Source organism: Protopterus annectens, chromosome 11.part0 (genome assembly GCF_019279795.1).
Source record: "Protopterus annectens isolate FY-2018-M chromosome 11.part0, PAN1.0, whole genome shotgun sequence".
In the NCBI taxonomy this organism is placed as follows: domain Eukaryota; kingdom Metazoa; phylum Chordata; order Ceratodontiformes; family Protopteridae; genus Protopterus; species Protopterus annectens.
Window position 1 is genome coordinate 147,832,644 of NC_056745.1, and position 24,074 is coordinate 147,856,717.

The 24,074-nt window shown below is 38.3% G+C and overlaps 1 protein-coding gene across 1 annotated transcript in view; it reads left to right on the forward strand.

Moving 5' to 3' along the window:
* AGBL3 (AGBL carboxypeptidase 3) overlaps positions 1–24,074 on the forward strand; it is a 1,419,881-nt gene that overhangs the window by 491,497 nt on the left and 904,310 nt on the right. Inside the window, exon 5 of the mRNA XM_044087180.1 lies at positions 4,677–4,784. Coding sequence (XP_043943115.1) covers positions 4,677–4,784 — 108 coding nt within the window. The remainder of the gene's footprint in view (positions 1–4,676; positions 4,785–24,074) is intronic.

Consider the following 24,074-nt stretch of genomic DNA (forward strand, 5'->3'; position numbering starts at 1 on the left):
GTAAAAATGTTGAATAGAAGAGGTCCTAAGATGGAGCCTTGGGGCACAACTGTAGTGACTGGCAGAGGAGGGGACAGTGTAGAAAGCCATCTAACAGTTTGTTGCTTATTGGACAGGTAGCTGCTGAACTAAGAGATATTGGATAGGGACAGATTAAGTTCTGTTAGTTTAGAAGTGAGCAAAGGATGAGACACAGTATTGAATGCCTTGGATAAGTCCAGGAATTGACAAGAGACTAGCTTGTTATTCTCTGGATTGCGCAACTGAATTGGTAAAAGCGATGCGAGTGGTGGAAGTACTATGGTTCGGTCGAAAACCATGCTGAGTGGGTGTTAAAAGGTTTTCTAGTAATAGGTGGCATAATAATTGTGCATGGATGCATTTTCATGATTTTTGAGTGTGAAGAGAGAATAGCTATAGGCCTAAAATTGGAAATCTCTGTAGATTTTCCTCCTTTATGGATGGGGATAGTATAGAATTTTTTTCCAGATAGATGGAACAGTAGATTCAGACAGTGAGTGATTTATCAGAATAGATGTGCAGTATAAAATGGAACAGGTGGCTATTTTTAGGAAGTATGGTGGCAAGTTGCCAGCAGATGGAGAGCATGGCATTATGTTCTGAAGAAGTTTTTTGATATAAGCAGTTGATACAGGTTGAAGAGAAAAGGTGTTTTTTGGGGAATGGGGTGTTTTTCAGAATGAGGGCTAGATGAATTAGAAGCCAGGTTGGAGTTCGGAAGAGATCTGGTGCTAGAAGGCAGTAATTTACTGATTGTGTTGATGAAAAGGAATTGAACTGGGTGACTATTTCTGTGGGAGACAGGTCAGGATCAAGGTTGGGAAATGATGGGTTACCTGGATGTAAGATGTGGTTAACTTGACTTCCAGAAGTCCCTAGGGTTACTATTGTGATTAGAGGTGGATTGTGAGTAGGCGTTTTTTATCAGATACTATTATTTTTTTTAGTTTTGTTTCTATGTTTTTTTTATTTTTCTAAGTCTGAAGAAGATTTTGATTTAGTCCATTTTTTCCACGCTAGATCTCTGACATGGATAGAGGAAACGAGTGGTACTGGTAATCCAAGGGGAGATTTGAGAGTTGACTCTTGTTCAAAGAGGGGTGAGAGTGTTGAGAATATTTAAGAATGTTGAACTGAAGTGTAGGATAGCATCATTACGAGGCAGTGAAAAGAGTGAAGACTAGTTAATGGAGGATAGGAGGCTATTTAAGTATTCTGGGTTGAAGTTGGTCAATTTACAGAAAGTTTTATATCTGTAAGTACTAGTAGTGTGGGAGGTGTATCTAAGTACTCTGATAGGAGAATGGTCACTAAGAGCGTCAGATAGTGATTCAGATTTATGGTATTCACTGGAATGAGATACTAGTATCCAGTCAATAATTGAGTGCAAGTTTGAGAGTTTATTTAGGTGGGTTAGAGTTGATATGACCTGTGTGAAGCCATAAAGATTTATATTTTGACAATGATAGTCTGTTTTAAAGGATGCCAATTTATGTTTACATCCCCTAGGACTGTTGTTTCTGTTGTAATGCTGTCTGAGAACCAGGATAGTATTTGTTCAAGGAGGGCGATATCACCAGGAGGTATGTATATGGCGGCAACAGTTAAGGTAAGGTGTTTATTGAGAATTACGTTTACTGACAGAATTTCAGCAGGGGAAAAGGGAGGTAGAGAGATGTTAGACGAGGTTACTGTGAGATGGTCAGGGTAAAGGATAGCTACTCCTCCACCTTTTCTATTCTATTCAGACTTAGTATGTTATGGCCAGGTAGGAGAATTTCATTATCTGAGTTATGTGGTTTGAGCCAGGTCTCTGTGAGAATTAAGAGGTCTGGGGAGTGCAGGTCTATCCATACATGTAATTCTGCAGTTTTATTCAGAATGCTACAAATATTTAGAGCATAAAGCTTGAGCTGCTTATTAGTTAGGGTGGAGTTATAGTTTGGAAAGGAGTTGCAGTGGGTGGTTTTGGTAGATTAAGGGTGTCCAGAGTTAGGGTGGATGTCACCAGACTTCAATAGAGTAGTGACAAGTAGGGAGGAAATTTGGTGAAACAGAAGTAGGAGTGTTTTTTTTTTTTTGTTTTATATGAAATGTCATGATGGAGAAATTTAGTAGGTTGGGGCAGGAGAATTGGGTAAGAGTAGAGAGAGAGAGATATAGGAAAGTAGTCTGAGTTAAACGAGGGTTGAGAAGTTAAAGCAAGTTAAAGGTAGGAGATGGTTGTTGTGGGTTGAGCCTATGTTCAATTAAAGTAAGGTAGTACAATATGAAAGTAAGTATAGGAAGAGCGCAGGGAGAGACATTGGTTGGTTGAAAGGTAATGGGGAGGAGGGTAGTGAAAAAAGTATAGATGATAGGGGGAGTGACCCGGTGTAGGGTGGAGCAACGCAGTGGGGTGGGTGCATGTCTTAGAGTGCGAGTCTCTGGCAGTATTGAACAAAGTTACAGGAACATAAAGATATTTAAATGTAAACCTACACAGGCTGCTTGTAAGACACCGGAAAGCTGAAACGTTTAAAGTGTCCTGTTAAACTGTGAGGCAGTTTGCAGATAGGTCTGGTGAACAGGTATCAGCACACTGTTGCAGTTTAACTCTAGTGAAAGTAGCCACCAGGTAGACTGACTGCAAAACAAAAACAGAAAATAAGCATATAAAGCTGCAGTTGCTTAGTAAAGAGGGTCAGGATAGAGCAGATAAGGAAGGGGGAAACTCTGTTTTTGTACTTAAAAAAATAGTACAATGATTAGAGCAGTTGAGAGGTTTTTGCCTGTTACAATAATTGATCAATTCATGCATGAACATGTACTTAGCAGTAAAACAGTTGTACTTAATCAGAATTACACATAAATCTTGCAGCAAAGTGGTTATACTTTAATAATCGAGGCTCTTTTAACCACCAGATACAGTTATATAAAAATTATCTGACAGTTGCTTCACTTTCTTATTCAACTTATCACCACTTCACCAATGCTGCATGCATTCTTTACAGTGTATCTAACTATAGACTAGAGCTGTGTTTCCACACTGTAATGTTCTAAAGTTCTCTTATTTCACAATTTCCTACAGTAATGCTCAGGTAAGTATAGCTCCAGACTTAATACAAGCTCAAGTGGAATAGCATTAATGTTCTGCCAGCATTCCATATGGTACTTACAAACAATGATAAAGTTTACACACAAGAGCCTAAATTTCCCAATAGCAGCATCCAGAACACAGTATGTAGTCAGTAGTATTTTTAACGGATACTTTGTGCAATAGGAAAGAAGACAATGTACTTACATTTAGAGGCATGCACACATCTAAGACACCACACTAGTTAAATCTAGCAGGGAAGATTTTAGATTTAAAAGCTGGCTCCAAGCTATGCAAGTAGGGTAAAAAAAATTCTGATCTGCTGTCAGTGGTCAGGCAAATAGAGTGGCAGTGTGGGGGCCAATGAAATGCAAGGAGAGCCTATGGAGGAAGGTTTGAAGCTCATGAGCCAAGAAACTCATTTCAGAGCAGATAACACTGTCAATGGGAGAGAGTCAGCAGGGACCCAAGATTACCCAAGTACAAATAAAGATTTAAAGTCCTGCAAGGAAAATGCAGTGGGGGCGCAAGTTCTAGAGTGCGAGTCTTTGCCAGTATTGAACAAAGTTACAGTAACACAAAGATATTTAAATGTAAACCTACACAATGTGCTTGTAAGACACCAGAAAGCTGAAACTTTTAAAAGTGTCCTGTTAAACTGTGAGGCAGCTTGTAGATAGGTCCGGTGAACAGGCATCAGCACACTGTTGCAGTTTAACTCTAGTGAAAGTAGCCACTAGGTAGATTGAATTTAAAGGCATGCACACATCTAGGACCCCACAGTAGTTAAATCTAGCAGGGAAGACTTTATTACTTAGTAGAAGATTTATTACTTAATCCCCAACTCGGTGGTGTATTGGGACAAAGCCCTAGCTATGGACAACTCAACCGGAGGACGATTAGTGCCTCTGGTGATAGAAAAGTTAGTCTGAGGGAGAGTAGGAGTGACCAATTCACACTAGCATGCCTATCCTAGGGAGGGGAGCTGGTTGTGTCAGTCATCCAGTTGCTCCCATACATGTGGAGCATGTGTATTCACAATGGCCATTGGACCAGGGGGTGTGGGTTTAGCAGTCTAAAGATGGGGATAGTAGCTCTCAGGGGATATGTTTGTGTGCACACACACACCATGGAAAGAGCATAACATGCCCCTGCAGTGAAGCAGGTTCTTTCAGCAGCCACTAGAAGTTGGGTTAGGACCATTCAAGCTAATACCTCAATGGCTACTCACTTGACAGCTTATATAATTGTCTCTCAGCCATGGCGTGACAGAGTAACAATTGGTAGCAAAACCACAATGATAAGCAAACATCAGGGTGAAAAAATGACTACTTATTACTTGGAGTATGGTAGCCAAGAGGTGCAGAAACAGGATAAAGTTTGACACACAATTGGAGAAATAATTTATAAGTAATACAGTGATAAGTGGTATCAGTACTTTCCGGTTGTATTTTTTGTAGTAGCTGAGCAAAGCTGATTTTGGTAATTGCACTTAAAAGAATAATACCCTTGCATATCTAAGACAGAAAAACTTTACTCTATGATCCTTTGTGAATACTGCCTTCTCTTCAATTTTTAGACTGGGTGCCTTCAGTTCCAGAGCCTTTATATAAGCCAACAGGGCTAGAGAAAGAGCCAGTGTGTATGGATGCTACCTACGGTACAGTGGTTTATGAAATGGATGGAGGTAAGTGACTGCAACTGCACTGGTGTTGAGCTTGTATATTCGCAGTACATTAGATGTAGAACTACATTCCACTTTTAACCTGTACAGAAGCCATTTAAAACCACTGTTCAAATTCCTCTTCATTAATAAATACAAATGTCAGTTGAGTGAACTTTGAATGCTGTTTATGCAGAGGCCTGCAGGGTCTTCAGTTTTCTGCCAAGTCTGTGAAAGCAAATATGTTAGAATCTACACTTCATTTAAAATGCAGGCAGATTTTGTACCTCCAGTGTTTATTTTATAGGTCCTTCCTACTCGTTCCTTTAACCCCCCCCCCCCCCGTCAATGCATTTGCTCCCCTTTAGCTGCTACAGATTAGGGCAGTAGCTGAGTGGTGGTAGGCCATCATCCAGTGTTATCCATAGTGGCTCAATTTTTGTTTGTCTTGCACCACTTTCTTTTTCAGTTGGCTTGGATACTGCCACAGCAAATCATACTATGCTTGAGACACTGGATAGGACTCTCCATGTACTAGGTCATGTTGCATTTCATCGGCATTGTTTAGCATGCCTGATCTCAGGCCTTGAACTCTCCATGTGAGCCTGCATCACCCCCCCCCCCACCTGACCCCCACTGGAAGGGTAGGCCAACAGTTGTTTGCTCACCCCCTACCCCTTTCATTTGTCCAGAGCATAGTCTTGCTAGTCAAACTTGGGCTACTAGGACTTCTGTCATGGTTATTATATCCCTGTATGCCACAGAACCAACTCCTGCTTAGTCTGTCACCATGAAATGAAATATTACTGAAAATATGAAAGATTGCTACCCATTATGTGTAACCATAGCCCTGTGAAAATCCATTATTAGATACAAACATTTGTCACCCCGCCCCCATTTTAAACAAGTATCTGGAAGACTTTATAATTAGCATGATTGTTTACCATTTGCAAAACCACAGACAACTTTCTTCTTGCCTGTATGATTTTAGCAAGGGTTAGAGTATGGCTGCTGTATTGCTCTTACTGGCTGACAGTAACTTTTCATTTGCATCTTTGATATGCAAATATAGTAGCAATCCATTAGACTGATGATTTGGTCTACTTTGAAACACCCGAATGGAACCTAAAATATCATGTTAAGTTAAATTTGTCAAAGCTGCAGCTTCAAGCTTCTTTTCATAGATCTGTTTTTTGCATTAATTCTAAGTGTGACAATTTGCATTTATTTTCTGTATTTTTATGTAAACTAGCCTTTTAAGTCCTTCATTTCATTATGTTATTGATACCTTTCTGTGATCAGCATTTCTTATTAGGAGAAACATGTTTAATAAATTCCAATATAGCAGTTCATAGGCGGTTACTAGGCATTAGCCCAAGAGACATTTTAAGCATAGCCATGCTTACCAAAATGTGGCTAATGAGTCAATACCCAAAGGAAGGTTATGGTTACAATATAGGCTTGTACATATAGTGTTCACAGACTGCCTCTTTCCATTAGGGACATACAGTGGATATAAAAAGTGTACACACCCCTGTTAAAATGCCAGGTTTTTGTGATATAAAAAAGAGACCACAATAAATCATTTCAAAACTTTTCCCACCTTTAATTTGACCTATAAGCTGTACAATTCAATTGAAAAACAAACAAATCTGTTAGGGGAAAAAAATATAAAAAATAAAAAAACGTACAATAAGCTGGTTGCATAAGTGTGCATGCCCTTAAACTAATACTTTGTTGAAGCACCTTTTGATTTAATTACAGCATTCAGTCTTCTTGGGTATGAGTCTATCAGTGTGACACATCTTGACTTGGCAATATTTGCCCACTCTTCCTTGCAAAAGCGCTCCAAATCTGTCAGATTGTGAGGGCTTCTGTTGTGCACAGCTCACTTCAGGTCACCCCACAGATTTTCTATTGGCTTTAAGTCTGGGATCTGGCTGGGCCATTCCAAAACTTTAATTTTCTTCTGGTGAAGCCATTCTTTTGTTTATTTGGATGTATGCTTGAGATCATTGTCATGTTGACAGGTGAAATTTCTCTTCATCTTCATCTTTCTAGCAGATGCCTGAAGGTTTTGGGCCAAAAGTGACTGGTATTTGGAACCATTCATAATTCCCTTCACCTTGACTAAAGCCCCAGCTCCAGCTGAAGAAAAGCAACCACAAAGCATGATCCTGCCACCACCATGCTTCACCGTGGGGATGGTGTTATTTTGGTGAGGTGAAGTGTTGTTTTTGCACCAAACATACCTTTTGGAATTATGGCCAAAAAGTTGAACCTTGGTCTCATCAGACCATAGCACATGTTCCCTCATGCTTTTGGGAGACTTGATGCATTGTTTTGCAAATTTTAGCTCGGCGTGGATGTTTTTCTGTGTAAGAAAAGTCTTCCGTCTTGCAACCCTACCCCATAGTCCAGACATATGGAGAATACGGGAGATTGTTGCCACATGTAGTACACAACCAGTACTTGCCACAAATTCCTGCAGCTCCTTCAGTGTTGCTGTAGGTCTCTTGGCAGCCTCCCTGACAAGTTTTCATCTTGTCTTTTCATTCTTTGCGACATCACTGTTCCATATTTTTTCCACTTTTTGATGCCTGTCTTCACTGTGTTCCATGGTATATCCAATGCTGTGGATATTTTTTTGTACCCTTCTCCTGACTGATACCTTTCAACAATGAGATCCCTTTGACACTTTGTAAGCTGTCTGAGAACCATAGCTTTTGCTGTAGCCGGCAACTGAGTAAATGTCAGGGAAATCCTACTAGGACAGCTGAACTTTATTTGGGATTAGAGTCTCTTTAATTGATGGTAGGTGTGTACCCAAGAAGACTGAATGCTGTAATTAAATCAAAAGATGCTTCAACAAAGTATTAGTTTAAGGGTGTACACACTTATGCAACCAGCTTATTGTACGTTTTTTATTCTTTATATTTTTCCCCTAACAGATTTGTTTGTTTTTCAATTTAATTGTACAGGTTATAGGTCACATTAAAGGTGAGAAAAGTTTTGAAATTATTTATTGTGGTCTAATTTTTTTATATCACAAAAACCTAGTATTTTAACAGGGGTGTGTACACTTTTTATGTCCACTGTAGGCACCAAACCAAAGGAAAATTCATGACTTCCTGTCCATTGATCCAAGTTACATTTGAATATGGTTAGAAAGCCTGTTCCAGAGAAGGGGTAATCTTTGAGACACATACCTATCCCTCCAACATGTCTTATGTCACAGATGATTTGTACGTCCTTAGAACAGGTAATTCTGATGCAGTTTGTTTTGCAGATGTGCAACAAATCCATCAGTATGGGAACAGAGGATGCCTTGTAAGCTAGGCGCATATCACTGTGCAGTAGTCTATAGGACAGAGTACAGGGATAGAGCTTTGACATGGTACGCATAGAATTTAATGTTTACTCCTTGTATTATTTTTGTTAGGAACCTCTGTAGTTTTTCAAGCTGTTTCAAGTGCCTGGTCAGGTACATTGTACTCAATGACTGATCTAATGAGAGCCAAGTGCAATGGAACAATGGCCTCCTTGGACCTGGATGCCGTGCTCTTATTTCTCAGTTGTGCATTGTAGAATGATTTTTTCACCACAATAGATATGTGGTGGTCAAAGATTAGGTTACTGTCAGCATGCATTTCCAGATCCCTGACCACTGGGTGAACTTTTAGGGCTGTATCTTCGATGTGGCAATTTCCAGGGGTGGTAGTCTTTCCAAAGAGTATTAAAATGCATTTTTTTCACGTTGAGTTTTACTCTGTTTCTTTGACACCAGTTGTGTGTCTGTGTCAGGCTCTGTTGATGGGTGTTTGTGACTGTATGGGTTTTAATGATCATGTCTTGTTTACAGTCATCTGCAAACTTGATCAGCCAGAGACCCTTGACATTTGCCGTGACTTTAGAGAAGTAAATGCCAAAAAAGGAGAGGCCTCAGCACTGATCCCTACGGGGCTTCACTAGTGACTGGTCTCTTTGTGGAGGTGGATTCCCATATCCTAACTGCTTGTGTCATATCAGTGAGTCTGCTGACTCTACAGAGTCTATAGTGCATTAAACCCTAGTGACATTTCCTGCCACTTCTCTAGTATCAGCTGTGTAATACATTTAGACATATACTTTTACCTGTTCATATGTATGTTAACATGAAGAACCACATGCTGTCCAGATCAAGAGTGTATTCCAATTATTTATTTGAAAAACAACAAGTTAAGCGCTTTCGTCCCCTCAAGGACTTCATCAGAACCTGGTGCCATATAAAATCACATGACTTGTATACAACTTAAAACATGCATCACCCAATCACATTACATCCTCCTGTCAATTCTTTAACCCATGAGTGTCCATCATATATTACCATCCGTGAAAAACAAAATCACTGTCTGAGACAAAGTAAGCATAACAAATATGATAGGAGCATAGCAAAAACCTAATAAAAACCAAATTATTCCTATATTATCAACAACAAGACATGTAAATGCACCCACATTTCAACATGTGCCTATTATACAATAATTCTGTTTAAAATTCTGTTTAAATGCATGTATTACAATAAACAAAATTAATTAAAAAATAGTAAAAAGATATATTAGTTTGGCAGCACTCATTTTAAGTACAGGGTTGATCGTGACATATTCATTTAAACCTGGTTTATGCATTGCATCTAATCTAAATTGCCATAGAAGTTCCTTATTTTCTCTCTTTGTTTCCCAAGCCCCCCCCCCTCTAGCTTCTAGTGGAACTACTTCCAAAATTCCAAAAACAAACTTCCTGTGGCCCTCACATATACAAGTGTGCTTGTACACCGCATTGTTGTTATTGCATTTCCTTATGTCATATAGATGTTCATAAATTATTTTAGAAAATTTCCTCTCCGTTTTCTCCACATAAAATGAACAAGGGTCGCAGGGATAAGCACACCACACCACTTGTGTTGCAGTCTCCTCTTGCAAAAGTGATTTTGTTATTGAAGCTGTCATTCAGAACAATTTCACCTTTGTTGACTATGTGGTGGCAATTAACTACACCTAACACATTGGTTGTTCCATATTTATGGGGTTTGGGGTCCCTGTCTAACACTTGTTTGATGCTCTTGTCAACCTTGTATGTAAATGTGGGTGTTTCTCCTATGTGCTGGAACAAATCTTCATTAGTTTGTAGAATGGCACAATTCCTAAGAATTATATTCTTTACGCCCCTGTTCTCCTCATTGAACCTGATCACCATAACATTTTGAAAACTCTTGGTATCCATGTTTTTACTCTTTCCTATACTCTCTAGTAAATCCAGCTTCCCCAGTATACATGGGTGTCTGGTGTGTCTTTTACTCACCACTTCCTCCCTGAAAGTTCTTAACAATTCCTGTGGGTAACACCTCTCTAAGAACATGGATGTCATTTTTGTCCAGTTCTTTTTTGAACAAAGTTTTATCAGAATTCATCCTAGCCGCTCGAATGAATTGTCCCTTTACCAAGTTCCTTTTACAGTAACTTGGATGCCCTCTGTTAAAGTGCAAAAAAAAGTTGGAGTATGTGTCCTTTCTGTAGATCGTAGTTGTGTAAGTACCATTCAGTATTCTAAAATGAATATCCAGATAGTTTATACTGTCGATGTTCTTAGTATGTGTAAACCTCAGGAAGGTTGATGTACCCTGAAGGTAGTTCAGGAATGACTCCATCTTAGTGGGGTTCTCTTTCCATACAAAAAGCAGGTAATCTAAAAATCGAAAATAGTGAGACCATAGTGGGAAAGAGATGGAATCTAGTATAGCTTTTTTCTCCCATTCTGACATCACTATGTTTGCAAATGTGGGAGCACACGCTGCTACCATTGCCACTCTGCTAACCTGTTTAAAATATTCACCTTCAAGGTATAGGAAATTGTTGATTAGTACAAGTTCCTTCAAGTCTACCAAGAAGTGTGTCATCGACAAGAAACAATTTGGTTTCTAGGGGTGTATCCTCAAAAAGTTCCAAACCTTCCTGATGTGGTATACTAGAGAAAACATCAACAACATCAACCATCAAAAAATAAGTTTAGTCCTTGGAACTGTTGACATCAAGTTTAGCTAAGAAGTCCCATGAATCTCTTAGAATATGCATATGTTTATTGCATACCTGCTTAACCGTCCTCTCTGTGGAAACAGCTAAGGAGTATGTCTTTGATCCCTGTGCAGCTACAATTAACCTGCATGGGGGTCCTCCACACTTTTGTGTACTTTAGGGATACCAAATGCCGCTGGAATCAACAGGTTCCTATTAATCAAAAAAAAAAAAAAAACAGGGAGTCTAATATATCCCTGCAAAAGGGCATTTTCTAAAAATAAATCAGTTTTCTTGTGAGCTATGTTAATCTCATTTCTCGAAACTGGGGTATACCTAGTTTTGTCTAAAAGTGTGTTCATCATTTTGCCTACATAGTCAATATGTGCTGCTATCATCACCTCCCCCCTGACTGATTTGTCTGTAGATAGCTCTTCAAGTAAGCCATATTCTTCTTTGGTTAAATTGCTAAAATTCTTATTATCACTATATGCTACATAGATATCCATTTTGCAAGCTTGTTCAAAAGTCTGTAGAGCTTTACATAGTGGGGGGTTAAAGGTGCTCTTTTTCTTTAGTGAATTTATTGTCATGGGGGCTACTCTGTCTCTATTTAGGAAAGATAAGTTCAGCGTCCTGGTAAATAACTTTAACTCAATCATTGTGTCAGCTACGTTTCCTTTAGATTTGGGAACAAATTTAAACACTTTTTCGAGTAAACTCTTCGTTACCTGTACCACATGTTTATTAACATAGAAGAAAATGTTGTCAGAATTATTCTCGAATTCAGAAAATAATAAATCATTTGTGATAAAATGTTCCAAACTAGTAACCTCTTTTATAAGAATTTTGATATGCTCATTATTGAATTTTACTATAAATTTGAGTAGTTCATTTCCATGTCTGTTGAACTTATCAGTTAAACAAAAATATTCTTTAGAACCTTTTACTACACCAAAAGGAAACTATACATTCTCAACTCTCTAGGTATTTCTTCATGTTTTAAATATTCTTTTAAATAAACATTCTCTATTTGCAAAGACCTCAATTTTTTTCAGTTTAGATTCAAAACTTTTCAGTCTTTCCTTTAAACTAACCTGTTTGTCATTTAGCTGTGTTTGTTCAGTCGTTGCCGGCTTAGTAAAATTGTAGTCATAGTTCAACCAGTTTTTAAAGTCCCTCCTGCCATAGTAGTATATTGTATCCACTAGTGTTATCTCATATATTTGCCATTGTATTAGCTTCCCACAGTCCTCTGTTCACTCTGCTGCTGTAGCTTCTTCCATTGTTGTCTGTAAACTCTTCCGTTCCGTTCCTGGAATGTACCAATGGAGCAGAGTTTGCATTGCCAGTTGCTTCCCTGTTGAAACTGTTATTAAGAATGCTAATGGGAAGGGAGTTCAATGTAGTGTTGATTTGGTTGACTTGTTGTGTCAGTTGCTCAATTGATTGTATTAGTAAACTGAGGGAATGCAACTGTGTAGATGTGTCCGATTCCCCCTCCATTTTCGATCATAATGGTACAGTCCATAAGCAAACTCAGAACGCACCAGGTAGAAGCTTAAATTATCTCTGTTTCAGGTTGTTAAGAAAATATGATCAAACTGGCTTTTAAAGATATTTCAAGCCAAAACACAGTTATGTAGCCAAAAACACAGTTGAAGCCCAAATAAGCAGGTGTGTATTGTGAGATAAGGGTTTGTTCATAAATGTTAGCCTTCCAACTTTAATGTACTGTCAGCCCCGATACTTGTATTAAATACTTTTCAAAGCGTTTTGGGGCTAACCACAGAGTGATGTTACTGAACAAGTAACAAGGCATCTCAGCAACTCCACAGGTGGAGGAACTGACCAACACTAGTAGAGTGAGGTCAAATACACTAAGCAGTCCAGCAGCCAAGCAAGGTTTGCAGTCTGATGGAGTGAACCAAGCCCGCATGATCTTTTCATTACATAACATAAGTCCCACTTTCCTCAAGTGAAAAGACCAGTACAGCCACGCAGTGTCACAGAAGTGAGGCTTAAGATTGAAAAACAAACTTCCGTCTATCCAGATATGTGTTTTAATTCAAATTCGTGTCCATCTGGTCACAAGATATGAAGCAAAACAGAACACAGGGTGCCACTATATCTCTACCATTGAAGAAGACAGACCAACACTTATTTAGTGAGGTCAAAAAGATAAACAATAAGCACATAAGACAGCAAGCGGTCAGACCAGGATCCTCTTCCTTCCAAAATTCTTCTTAATCAGTGGCAGTAGGGAAGTTCTTAATAGTTGTTTTGTCAAACAGTTTGAGTAGTTCCTACTGAGCCGTAGAAAAGTAAGCTAGAACACTCTTGCCTGTAACAGTGCACACACACACAAAAAAAAAAAAAAACAACCACCGTTGTGTGCAATCTGTGCAGTAAACTACCAGTAACTGTAAAGAACCACACACTCTCCAGGTTAAGAGTGTATTCCATCAAACCATGTTACATAGAAGCTGTTGTAGGATATTGGGTAACACAACTACCAGTGATAATCAACTTTGTTAAGAACAGCTAGAGAGAAAGATATTAAATAATGTTCATATACAGGATTATGCAGATGGTAATGATTTTCATATTTCTTCTGATACCTGAACAAACAATTGGCAGTGTGGTGGGAGGATGACATAATGGTTAAGGTCTTTACCTTAAAGACACAAGGTGCAGGGTTTGATTCTCACATGGGGTAACTGGTAGGCTTCAAATGGCCCAAAAGGGCAGTTAGCCTAGTACTAACCTATCAATGGAACTGTCTGACTTCAAGCAAAGACTTATAACTGGATGAACAAAATACTGCTATTTATTGTATATTATTTACAACAAAACTATACAATAATTGGTATTAGCTTGCTTATTGTTATTCCAACGTTAAGAGCAAAAATCGCAACCCAACCAAAAACTAAGATTCCAGCGGTTACAATCCGGTGTCCTAAATGCAGCCAGCCACCAAAGACTTAGAAGTGACTTAGAAAACAGTCTGAAACTTGATAAAATAATTTTATTCCAATACTTCATAAAATTCTTAACAAGACGGTCAAGCACTTTCGTCCCTTCACATGGGACTTCATCAGAACCATCTTCTACACCAATAAAACACGTAAATATTCAACACAATTATTCTATTATTCAGTTAATTAACCTGTCATTAAAAACATACATTTCTTAAAGACACCATCCTTTAAAATAAGCATTTTTTCTATACACCTTTTACTTACTAATAATAAAACAGTATTCTTTGTCTCAACTTTGTGTCATAATCATATATGAACATACATACAGTAATGAAAACAAAATTAATCAACTATTCATTCAAAATCAGTCCAACCTCTCTCTATGTTTAATTAGCCCTATTTGTGTACCTAAAAATGTCGTTACAATTTTTGTGCTCTCAGTTTTAGCATTGGAATAATAGATTTTCATTTAATCCTGGTGATGTTATAGCATTCCGTTTCATTTGCCAACATAATTCTCTCTTCTCTATATCAAGTTCCCACCATTCCCCTGTAGGGTTCCTGGGTATAATATCTAAAACACCAAATCTAAATCTTGTGGATACTTCACAATTTTGAAAATGTTTAAACAATGCATTATTTACATTACCCTGTAAAAATAGCATACAAATGTTCATACATGCGTTTCCTAAGTGTTCTTCCCATTTTACCTATGTAAAAGAATTCACATTGCTGACAAATAGCAATATAAACTAGCCCTTTAGGGTTACAGTTCCCATCCCTAAGGTTTATCTTTATTCCTATAGTACTTAAAAACAATTCTGATTTTTATAATATGTATTTACATTGGTTACATGAGCCACACCTAGTCGTACCCCTATCTCTTGGTGTTCTATAAATTATAGGGTGTTCAAACAACAGTTTTAGATTTTAACTCATCTTGTACGCAAACTGAGGCGTAGTTCCTAGGATGTCTAAAATTTCAGGGTTACTTTTAAAAATAACGCAATTCTTAATATCTTTGCTGTCCTTGGCTCCATTACCATAAGGGACTATTAGTCTTTATCACCTTTATGATTTCTGTCTGGCCGTTTCCTAAAATCTTTCCACAAGATAAAAATATCGTCCAGGAAATGGAGATATGTCACCCAGTAATTTTTATATTCAGATGAAAAGACAAATCTTTCTTCCCATGCCCACATGACTAAATTTGCATAGATAGGGGCACAACTTGCCCCTATCACCACCACTTTACTTTGCATGAAGTATTCACCTTCAAAGTAAATAATTATTATTCAAAATTATTTCTAAAACTTACATAATAAAAATTTTTAAAGAATTATTTAAATTTGTTAATACGTTAAGAGCTTCATAAAACAATTCTAATTATTCTTGATGAGGGATGGAATTCAATAACTCCACTACATCTATAGTGGAAAAACTAACCTGGTCACTATACCATTCCTGTTTAATTTTGATGAGAAAATCCCAGGAGTCCTTTAAGAGATAATCTATTGTAGACATGGCATTTTTCATTACTCTGTCTAGAAAAACTCCCATTGGATACGTAAGACTATTTTGTGCTGCAACTATTAATCAATATGGCGGATCGTGTATATTTTTGTGAAATTTAGGGATCCCAAATATTGTGGGGATGTAAGGGTGTTTGTTGATTAAAAAGTTGTAAATATCTTCGTCTATAACACCATCTTCCAAGAATAATTGAATCGTTTTATATGCTACTGCTATTTCGTTCACTGAAACTACCTGATATTTACTCTCATGTAACAACCTTAGAATATGTCCATTGTAATCCTCCTCCTTATCAACTAACACAATAATACCCCCTTTGTCCAGTTTCATAATTCTCAAATGATTGTTTGTTCTAAGTTGCTGTAATAATTGTTGTTGACTTGTGGTTAAATTATAATAACTTAGTCTCTGCTTTCTGACTATTGTGTGGATTTCTGATGAACATACCCTGTCAAAAGTGGCTATTGTCGGGTGTAAAGGTGGATTAAAAATACTCTCCTTTTTTAAACCTCCCACCCCCACTTCTGTACTAGTTATTCCTTCATTTGAAGGTTTAATTTCCTTGTAAATATTTTAAACTCACTGAGTACATCAATTACATTGATTTTGTGAAAAGGGAAAATTTTCAGTCCTTTATTAAACAAGGAAAAGCAGGAATGTTTAACCTTAATCTCAGTGTAGTTATAAATATTAAATCCCTGAAAGGACATTTTCCCTTCAAAAGTTTCTAAAATCCTGAAATCATTCTCCCTCAAATTTTCAACTGTATAGCTTATTGTATGCATTATCTAATAGTAGTTCACTTTTCTGTCATTCCTGTAATTCCTCCCTGATTGACCTCAGAGCACAATTATTTAGTAAAGAACACAGAATAGTGACTGATTCCATAGTATTCACTTTACCTCCTAGGTAGCAACTGCTTAAGGGCACTGAAGGTGCTGAAATCTGCACAAACTCCAAAGTTAACAGGGAAAATCACTACCCAACCAAAAACTAAGAATCCAAAGGTTACAGTCCGGTTTCTTAAATGCAGCCAGCCACCAATGACTTAGAAGTGACTTTGAAAACAGTCCGAAGCTTGATAAAATTATTCTATTCCAATACTTCATAAAATTCTAAGAAGACGGTCAAGCTCTTTCACCCTTCACATGAGACTTCTTCAGAACCATCTTCTACACCAATAAACACACTTAAATATTCAACACAATTATTCTATTATTCAATTAATTAACCAGTCATTAAAAACATGCATTCTTAAAGACACCATACTTTAAAATGAACATTTCTTATATACACCTTTTACATACTAATAATAAAACAGTATTCTTTGCCTCAACATTGTGTTATAATCTTATATGAACTTGCATACAGTAATGAAAACAAAATTAATCAACTATTCATTCAAAATAATCAGTCCAACCTCTCTCTATGTTTAACTAGCCCTATTTGTGTACCTAAAAATGTCTTATAATTGTTGTGCTCTCAATTTTAGCATTGGAATAACAGATTTTCGTTTAATACTGGTGATGTTATAGCATTCAGTTTAATTTGCCAACATAATTCTCTCATCTCTATATCAAGTTCCCACGATCCCCCTCTAGGGTTCCTGGGTATAATATCTAAAACACCAAATCTGAATCTTGTGAATCCTTCACAATTTTGAGAATGTTTAAACAATGTATTTACGTTACCTCTTTAGTCCCAGCACCGACACCGTTTATCTTTTCAGATCCCAGTGCTGGAGTTTGTCAGAAGAGAAGGCATTTGGTGGAGGCAACATATATCCATAAATCCAGGTTTCGCCTTCTCCCTCCGTACTCTAAAGCAGCCAGTCACCACAGAAGCCATAGACTTTGCATTAGGAGCAGTTTCAGGAGGGATAAAAGTGCAGGGGGTATGGGACACTAAGGATAGATGGAAGCAAATAAATATCAAGGAAATGCTTGCTCTGATCAAGGCACTTGATTCTTTGAACCATCTTTGGTCCCTACAGCAGGTACTAGTGGTTGCAGACAATGCCATAATTATTCAGTAGATCAACAAGCAATCGGGAGCAATGTCATATCCCCTTTGCAGCTTAGCCATGTTAGCTTAAGATATAGCATCATAGCACAGTCCTACTCTATACAGGTATCCTATATTCCATCAGAGTAAAGTTGTGTGCCAGACAAGTTGAGCAGGACAAGGGCAGACCTTTATAAGTGGGAATAGACCAGGGGAGTTCTTTCAAGATTTGATCCATTGGTGGGAAGTTCCTGAAGTAAACCACTTTCCCTCATGTCTGAATAATCAACTGGCAAGATCATATTCCAAGACTCCATGCAAGAAGGCATGGAAGTCAGAAGCCTTTTCTTCTGTTTAGACAAGAATGTTCCTATATGCTTTTTCACCCTTTCCACAAATATTCAGGGTACTTCAGAAGGTTCAGAAGGAATCCCTCATGATCATTGTGGTGACTCCCTTCTAGCCCAGACAACCGTGGTGTCATTTGGAAATGGCCAGGGTCAATTACCACAAGCTTCCTTACTGATTCGATTTACTCACACAGGACGAGAGATGTTTGATATACCCCGACATTAATCCACTTGAATTGTCTGCCTAGATAATAGGGTCATAATTCCTTTTGGGCATCTGTTTACTGGGGATGTGCAGCAGGTACTCAATTAGGTAAGAAAGCCTTCTACTAGAAAATCATATATTAACCAATGGAGAAGGTTTTCTAGTTGGTGCCAACAACATAACCAGCACCATACCTCTCAACCTGGAAACATCAAAAATCTGGACAAAGGCCCATGAAAAGTAGGTACAACTGGCTAAAAATAGGGACACTGATTAACATAAAATGTGCATACATAATTATCTAGCCCCACCCACTCTAATGGGATTATGGGATACCAACATGAAGATTGAAGTCATTAAATATTTTGAATTTCAGCCTTCACATCCCTCAGAAAATGCATAATAATGCAAAACATGTTATTCTAGCAACTATCTGAGTCTACAGGAGCAATGTTTAAAATCTGTCCCTGTTTTTGGCCCTTTGTACAGATTTCTTGCTCTGAGAGATTGAGAGGTATGTCTGCAGACTAATTGCCTGGTACTTCCCTATGAACAAGATCATAAACTCTTAACTTTTCAAAACACTTGTGTGTAAAATACAGCAAAACACTTAAAACATAGCCATTTAAATGCACAGCCACCCTGAAGTACATGCAAAATACTTTTTATCAGCAGACTTGAGAAAAAAAAAAAGACCGCTCTTGACATTGCACCAAACAACGAAGTCCGTTTATCTTATTCAAAATTTCTGCAACCTACACATATTAGTGTAAACTTTAATTTTCTATCAAACAAGATAAACAGTAGCAAATCAACCATCTAATCATTCTGATCTTTGTTTAATGCACAAATTAAGTAACACAGGGATCCGAACTAGTCAGTCTGTGCTTAAGACAGAAACGCAGCATTATTTTATCAGTCACGTCCACTATCAAAGAAACAGTGCAAAACAGCAGTCAAAAGCTGCTGTAACTTACCACTTCCTCCAGCCCCAGAATGTAAGTGCATGTATGCATGTGCAGTGTCAGTAGGTGTATGTGTGTGCAGTGTGAGTGGGGTATATGTGTATGCAGTGTAAGCGGGTGTATGTGTGTGCAGTTTGAGCGTGTGTATGTGTGTGTGCAGTGTGTGTGCATGTATGTGTATGTGCAGTGTGCGCGCGTGTATGTGTGTGCAGTGTGCGCGCGTGTATGTGTGTGTGCAGTGTGCGCGCGCGTGTGTGTGCAGTGTGTGCGTGTGTATGTGTGTGTGTGCAATGTGCGCGAGTGTATGTGTGTGTGCAGTGTGCGCGCGTGTATGTGTGTGTGTGTGTCTGCGTGCGTACGTGTGTGTGCATGCACATGGATGTGTGTGTGAGTGTGCGCGCACGTGTGTCCTCCCCAAAGCCATTAACCAATTACTACTACCAGGCAAAACTGATACCCCCTTTCCCACCTCATTAAATAACTCTGACAGCATTCCCACTCAATTTAATACATTCTTTACTGAAACAATAGTGACCCTAGCCAACCAACAGAAAAATCAACACACACACCCTTCCTCTGAACCCATCACTACTCCCATAAGGAATAGCTCCTTCAAATTCCAGTCAGTCTCAATAGCTAGGATAAAAAAGTACCTCAAAAAACTTAAGCCCACTAATCTGGCTGCTGACAAATTAGCAGGGAAATTCTTAAAAATTGCTGCCGATGCAGTGGCCTTCCCTATAGCCATTCTAATTAACAGATCCCTCTCAGAAGCCACCTTCCCAGAGATATGGAATATTTCTCACATAAACCCCTACATAAAGGAGGTAACTCCATAGAGCTTACAAACTACTGACCTATAGCAATTCTATCCCCTCTAGCAAAAATCCTTGAAAAGTACATACACTTCCAAATGATTCACTACTTGCACACACACAGGCTGTTACTGTTATCTAGCACCCAACACGGCTTCTGACACTTCCACAGTACCACCACTGCCTTATTGTCTTTCTCCAGTACAGTAAACTCTCATAGAAATGCTGGTAAATTTGTTTCTGTCACTTTTCTTGACCTCTCAAAGGCCTTCGATATGGTTAGACATGACATTCTTATCAAAGAACTGTCCGAATCAGGACTCTTTCTTCCTGCCATAGCCTGGTTCCAGAGCTGTTTATCTGGCCATCAGCAACCAGTCTTGTGGAAACAAGAACTCTTCCCCCCTTCTCCCAGTTAATCTTGGTGTTCCCCAGGGTTCTGTTTTAGGCCCTCTGCCATTCACCCTCTATATCAATAAGCTTCATTCATCCACTCCCAAAACATCTGTCATCCAATATGCTGATGATTCTATGTTAATTTGTGCAGCTTCACACATTATCTCTGAAATCTTTCCTCTCTATAGAAACATGGCTATCCAATATCCAACTTATCCTAAGCCCTGGTAAAACCAAACTACTACTCTTTAAACCCACTAGGTCCACCTAATCAATTTCTACCGTTAATATCATGTCCAGTAACAAAACTACTGTCTCTCCCACAGAGCACACCAAACACCTGGGCATTGAGATTGATAATCTAAGATTTGATATTCATATTTCTCAGCCCATCAAGAAAGTTCGCAAAAAGCTAGGTACCTTCTATAGAAATAGACAATTCCTTACTCAACAAACAAAATCTACTATATCTCACACTCACCTTATTTCTACCCTCCTCTATGCCTCACCTATTCTCACCAACCATAGAAAAGCAGGCCTAGCTAAGCTTGACTCCTGCTATAACAAAATAGCTAGATTTGCCTCTGACTCCCCATTTAGATCTCACCACTGCTCATCCTTGAAGCTGCTCAACTGGCTGGAACTTCCTCAACTCCCGCATTACAACCAACTCTCTCCGGCCCATAAAATTTTATATCAACCAGAAAAAAAACCCTGCATTGCAAAGCCTACTTCACCTCCACACCAATAATAGAACGGTTTGCTCCACTAACAAACTTATTCTCACAGTAACTAAGTCAAATAATACAGCAGGTGATGCCCTCTTTTTCTAATTATGTATCCAAAATATGGAATGCTCTACCCTATAACATAACTAAATAAGAAGTAGCAGGACACTGCTGGAGTAAAAACACTATAAAAGCTTTATTGCACAAAAAGAGGTTAGCGCTTTTGGGATAAACCCTTCCTCAGACAAAATTCAAAGTAATACAACAACCATATTTAAAAAACATTTAACCAATCATTTACTTAGAAAAACCCGCCTATTCTGTAGGGTGGGCTTAATAGGTAAAACATCATTAAGACCCGGGAATCTATGTGCCATTAAATCCACAATCCATTTGGATTCTGCTAATGCTGTTTGATGTTTAATATCACCCCCCCGCTGTTAAGTCTTATGTTCACAATACATCTAAATTTAAAACTATGTGTGGGATTCAAACTGATATGTCTATATAGGGCATTACTCGGATCACAATTTCTAATATTGCTCAGATGTTGCAGAATCCTCACCTTAAACATATTGTTCATCATGCCAACATAAAAACATGAACAGCATTCACAATTGGCTAAGTAAACCAGATTTTGTGTTCTACATGTAGCTCTACCTTGTAGATGAAATACTTTGTGTGTAACAGGATGCTTAAACTCTATTTCAGTATTGATATAAGCGTAGGCTTTGCACCTGCCACATACATGGGTGCCTGCACTCATAATGAATGTACATTCTTTATCATGCCGTGTTTCTTTGCAAAGTAAATCTTTCAGATTTTTGTTCCTTCTGTATGTAAACATGGGACGATCACCCACAACATTCTTAAGACCCATGTCGCTAGTTAATATGTTCCAATTATTCTGTACTATCTTGCATATATCATTCACATTACTACCATATGTAAATAGCAACCTGGGTCTCTGTTCCCCATGTCTACCCATATCAGTTGAATTAAACTCATTCCTACTGGTGTTTCTTATCCAAGGTTTGTATCTGGTATTCCTATACTTTTTATTGTCTTCCATGACATTATTCACCAAACATTTCCCATAGCCTCTTTCTATGAGGCATTGGTCAAGCTTACACATTTCCAAGTCATATTGTGCATCCTCCGAGCAAACTCTGGAAATTCTGTTCATCTGACCTTTAATAATGTTTGGGAATACATGCCTTGGATGCATGCTGTCAAACGATAGCAGTGTATTCTGCCAGCAGTCTTTTCTATATAATCCTGAAATAAAGCCTTCGTTTGTTTGTTCCACACATACATCTAAAAATTCTATCTTTGTATATGAAGTTTTGGCACTAAATCTCAAAAATGTAGTGGTGGTATGAATAAAAGCAAAAAAATGGTCAAAGGAAACCTTAGCACCATCCCACAAAATAAAAATATCATCTACAAATCTAACATACATCAAAATGTGGTTACTCCATCTGTGGTTGGTCAGAATCTCCTTGGATTCCCACTTCGACAAAACAAGATTTGCATAAGTATTGGCACAGGGGGTACCCATCGCTACCCCCGTGCTTGCCTGTACAAAGAACCTCCTCCCATGAAAATGTTGTTGTCCAAAACCAAACACAACAAATCTTCCACTAACTGTCTCAAGTGGTCTGTGGCTCCCAAACTTTTAATTGTTTCACCAACAGCTGTTATTCCATAGTCATGTTCTATGACTGTAAATAAGCTGTTGACATCCAAAGTTGCCATTAACAAGACTTTCCCTGCCGGTTTAACTACATCAGCCAAAAGTCCCAAAAAATGCCCTGTATCCACTAAAATGTTATTAATCTTGTCCATGTATGGTTTTAATGTAAACTGTAACCAAATTGAAACATTCTCGGTAACCCAACTCCTCCCCGAAACAATGGGTCTTAAGGGTGGATCCTTAAGGGATTTATGAATCTTTGGCAGTGCCTTAAATATTGGAGTCACAGGTTTATCTATCCAAAGGAATTCGTAAAGCTCCTTAGTTATTTTCATTTCATCCAGCAACACCTGAAGCCTCTGATGTACCCTATCAATAATCATTCTAACCCTAAGGGGATTAATTTCTTCATATGCTCTATCTACTGTCAGCATGTTCTTTAATTTATTGTCATACCACACAGTATCGAGTACAACTATCGCTCCTCCTTTGTCCGCCATCTTTATCGTTATTTCCTTATTATTTATCAACCCCTGTAGTGCCTGAATCTGTGTCGAGGTCAAATTATAATATGTACTAAAATTCCCATCATTGAAATACTTGTTCAAATCATTCTCACAACCATTCAAAAATAGGTTAAGAGATGGCGTAAGACTAGGTACAAAACTACTTGTTTTTTTTAAGTTGAGGATGATTCACTTCATTCTTATCAAACAACAGCTTTAACATGGCTTTCCTACAAAACAACATTAAATCAAAGATAACATCACTATACACACACATCCTACTAGGTACGAAGGTTAAGCCTTTGTTAAGGACATTTAGTTCTTCTAAATTTAACATATAGCAAGATAAATTGTATACAATACCAGCATGTAAATAATCAGTCATTGGAGTGTCCTTCTCCTCTTGTCCACAATCCTGTCCTCGCTGGATGACCTCTTCCATGCCCCTTTTTTCTTTACTGGGGCCGGAAGATTCCCCAAAAAAATGCATGGCACCTTGGCCTACCTTCGGACGAGCTCCTGAATTGTTAGGACAGCCTTCTGCTGCCTCAGATAAAGCAGATGTTTCCTTTCCCAAAACGCCAGTTACTACTGCATTTGAAAAAACAGAGTGTTCCCCACATGATCGAGAGATATCGACTTCCTTAGATGTAGATACTCCAATATGTTCCTCCTCTACCGCACTGTCGACGTTGTGCAATTCTTTATCTGGAATCATATTGGGAGGAGAAATGCTAGCAGCAGTGACGGTTACAGCAGCAGTTGTGGTTGTGAACAAAGCGGAACTTCCCATGCTCGCATTGGACCCATACTGTGTGCTTGCTGTCGGATCTCGCTCTCTCTCCTCTGACATGCGCGTTACAGATTTCCTCTGATTACGCCTAGCAAACTCCGGTGCTGTTTCCTTGAACCTCGGCCAAATAAAGATGTTCCCGTTCACAAAATCATGGTGATCCCTTCTTATTTTACTCAATTTGGTTTCTCGGAGCTTATCAGCCTCTTTGGCCAGAGTTTCATTTAACGTGATAATCCTCCCCTTACATTTTGCATCATTAAATTCAGTAGTCAGTTTATTATATAGTGAA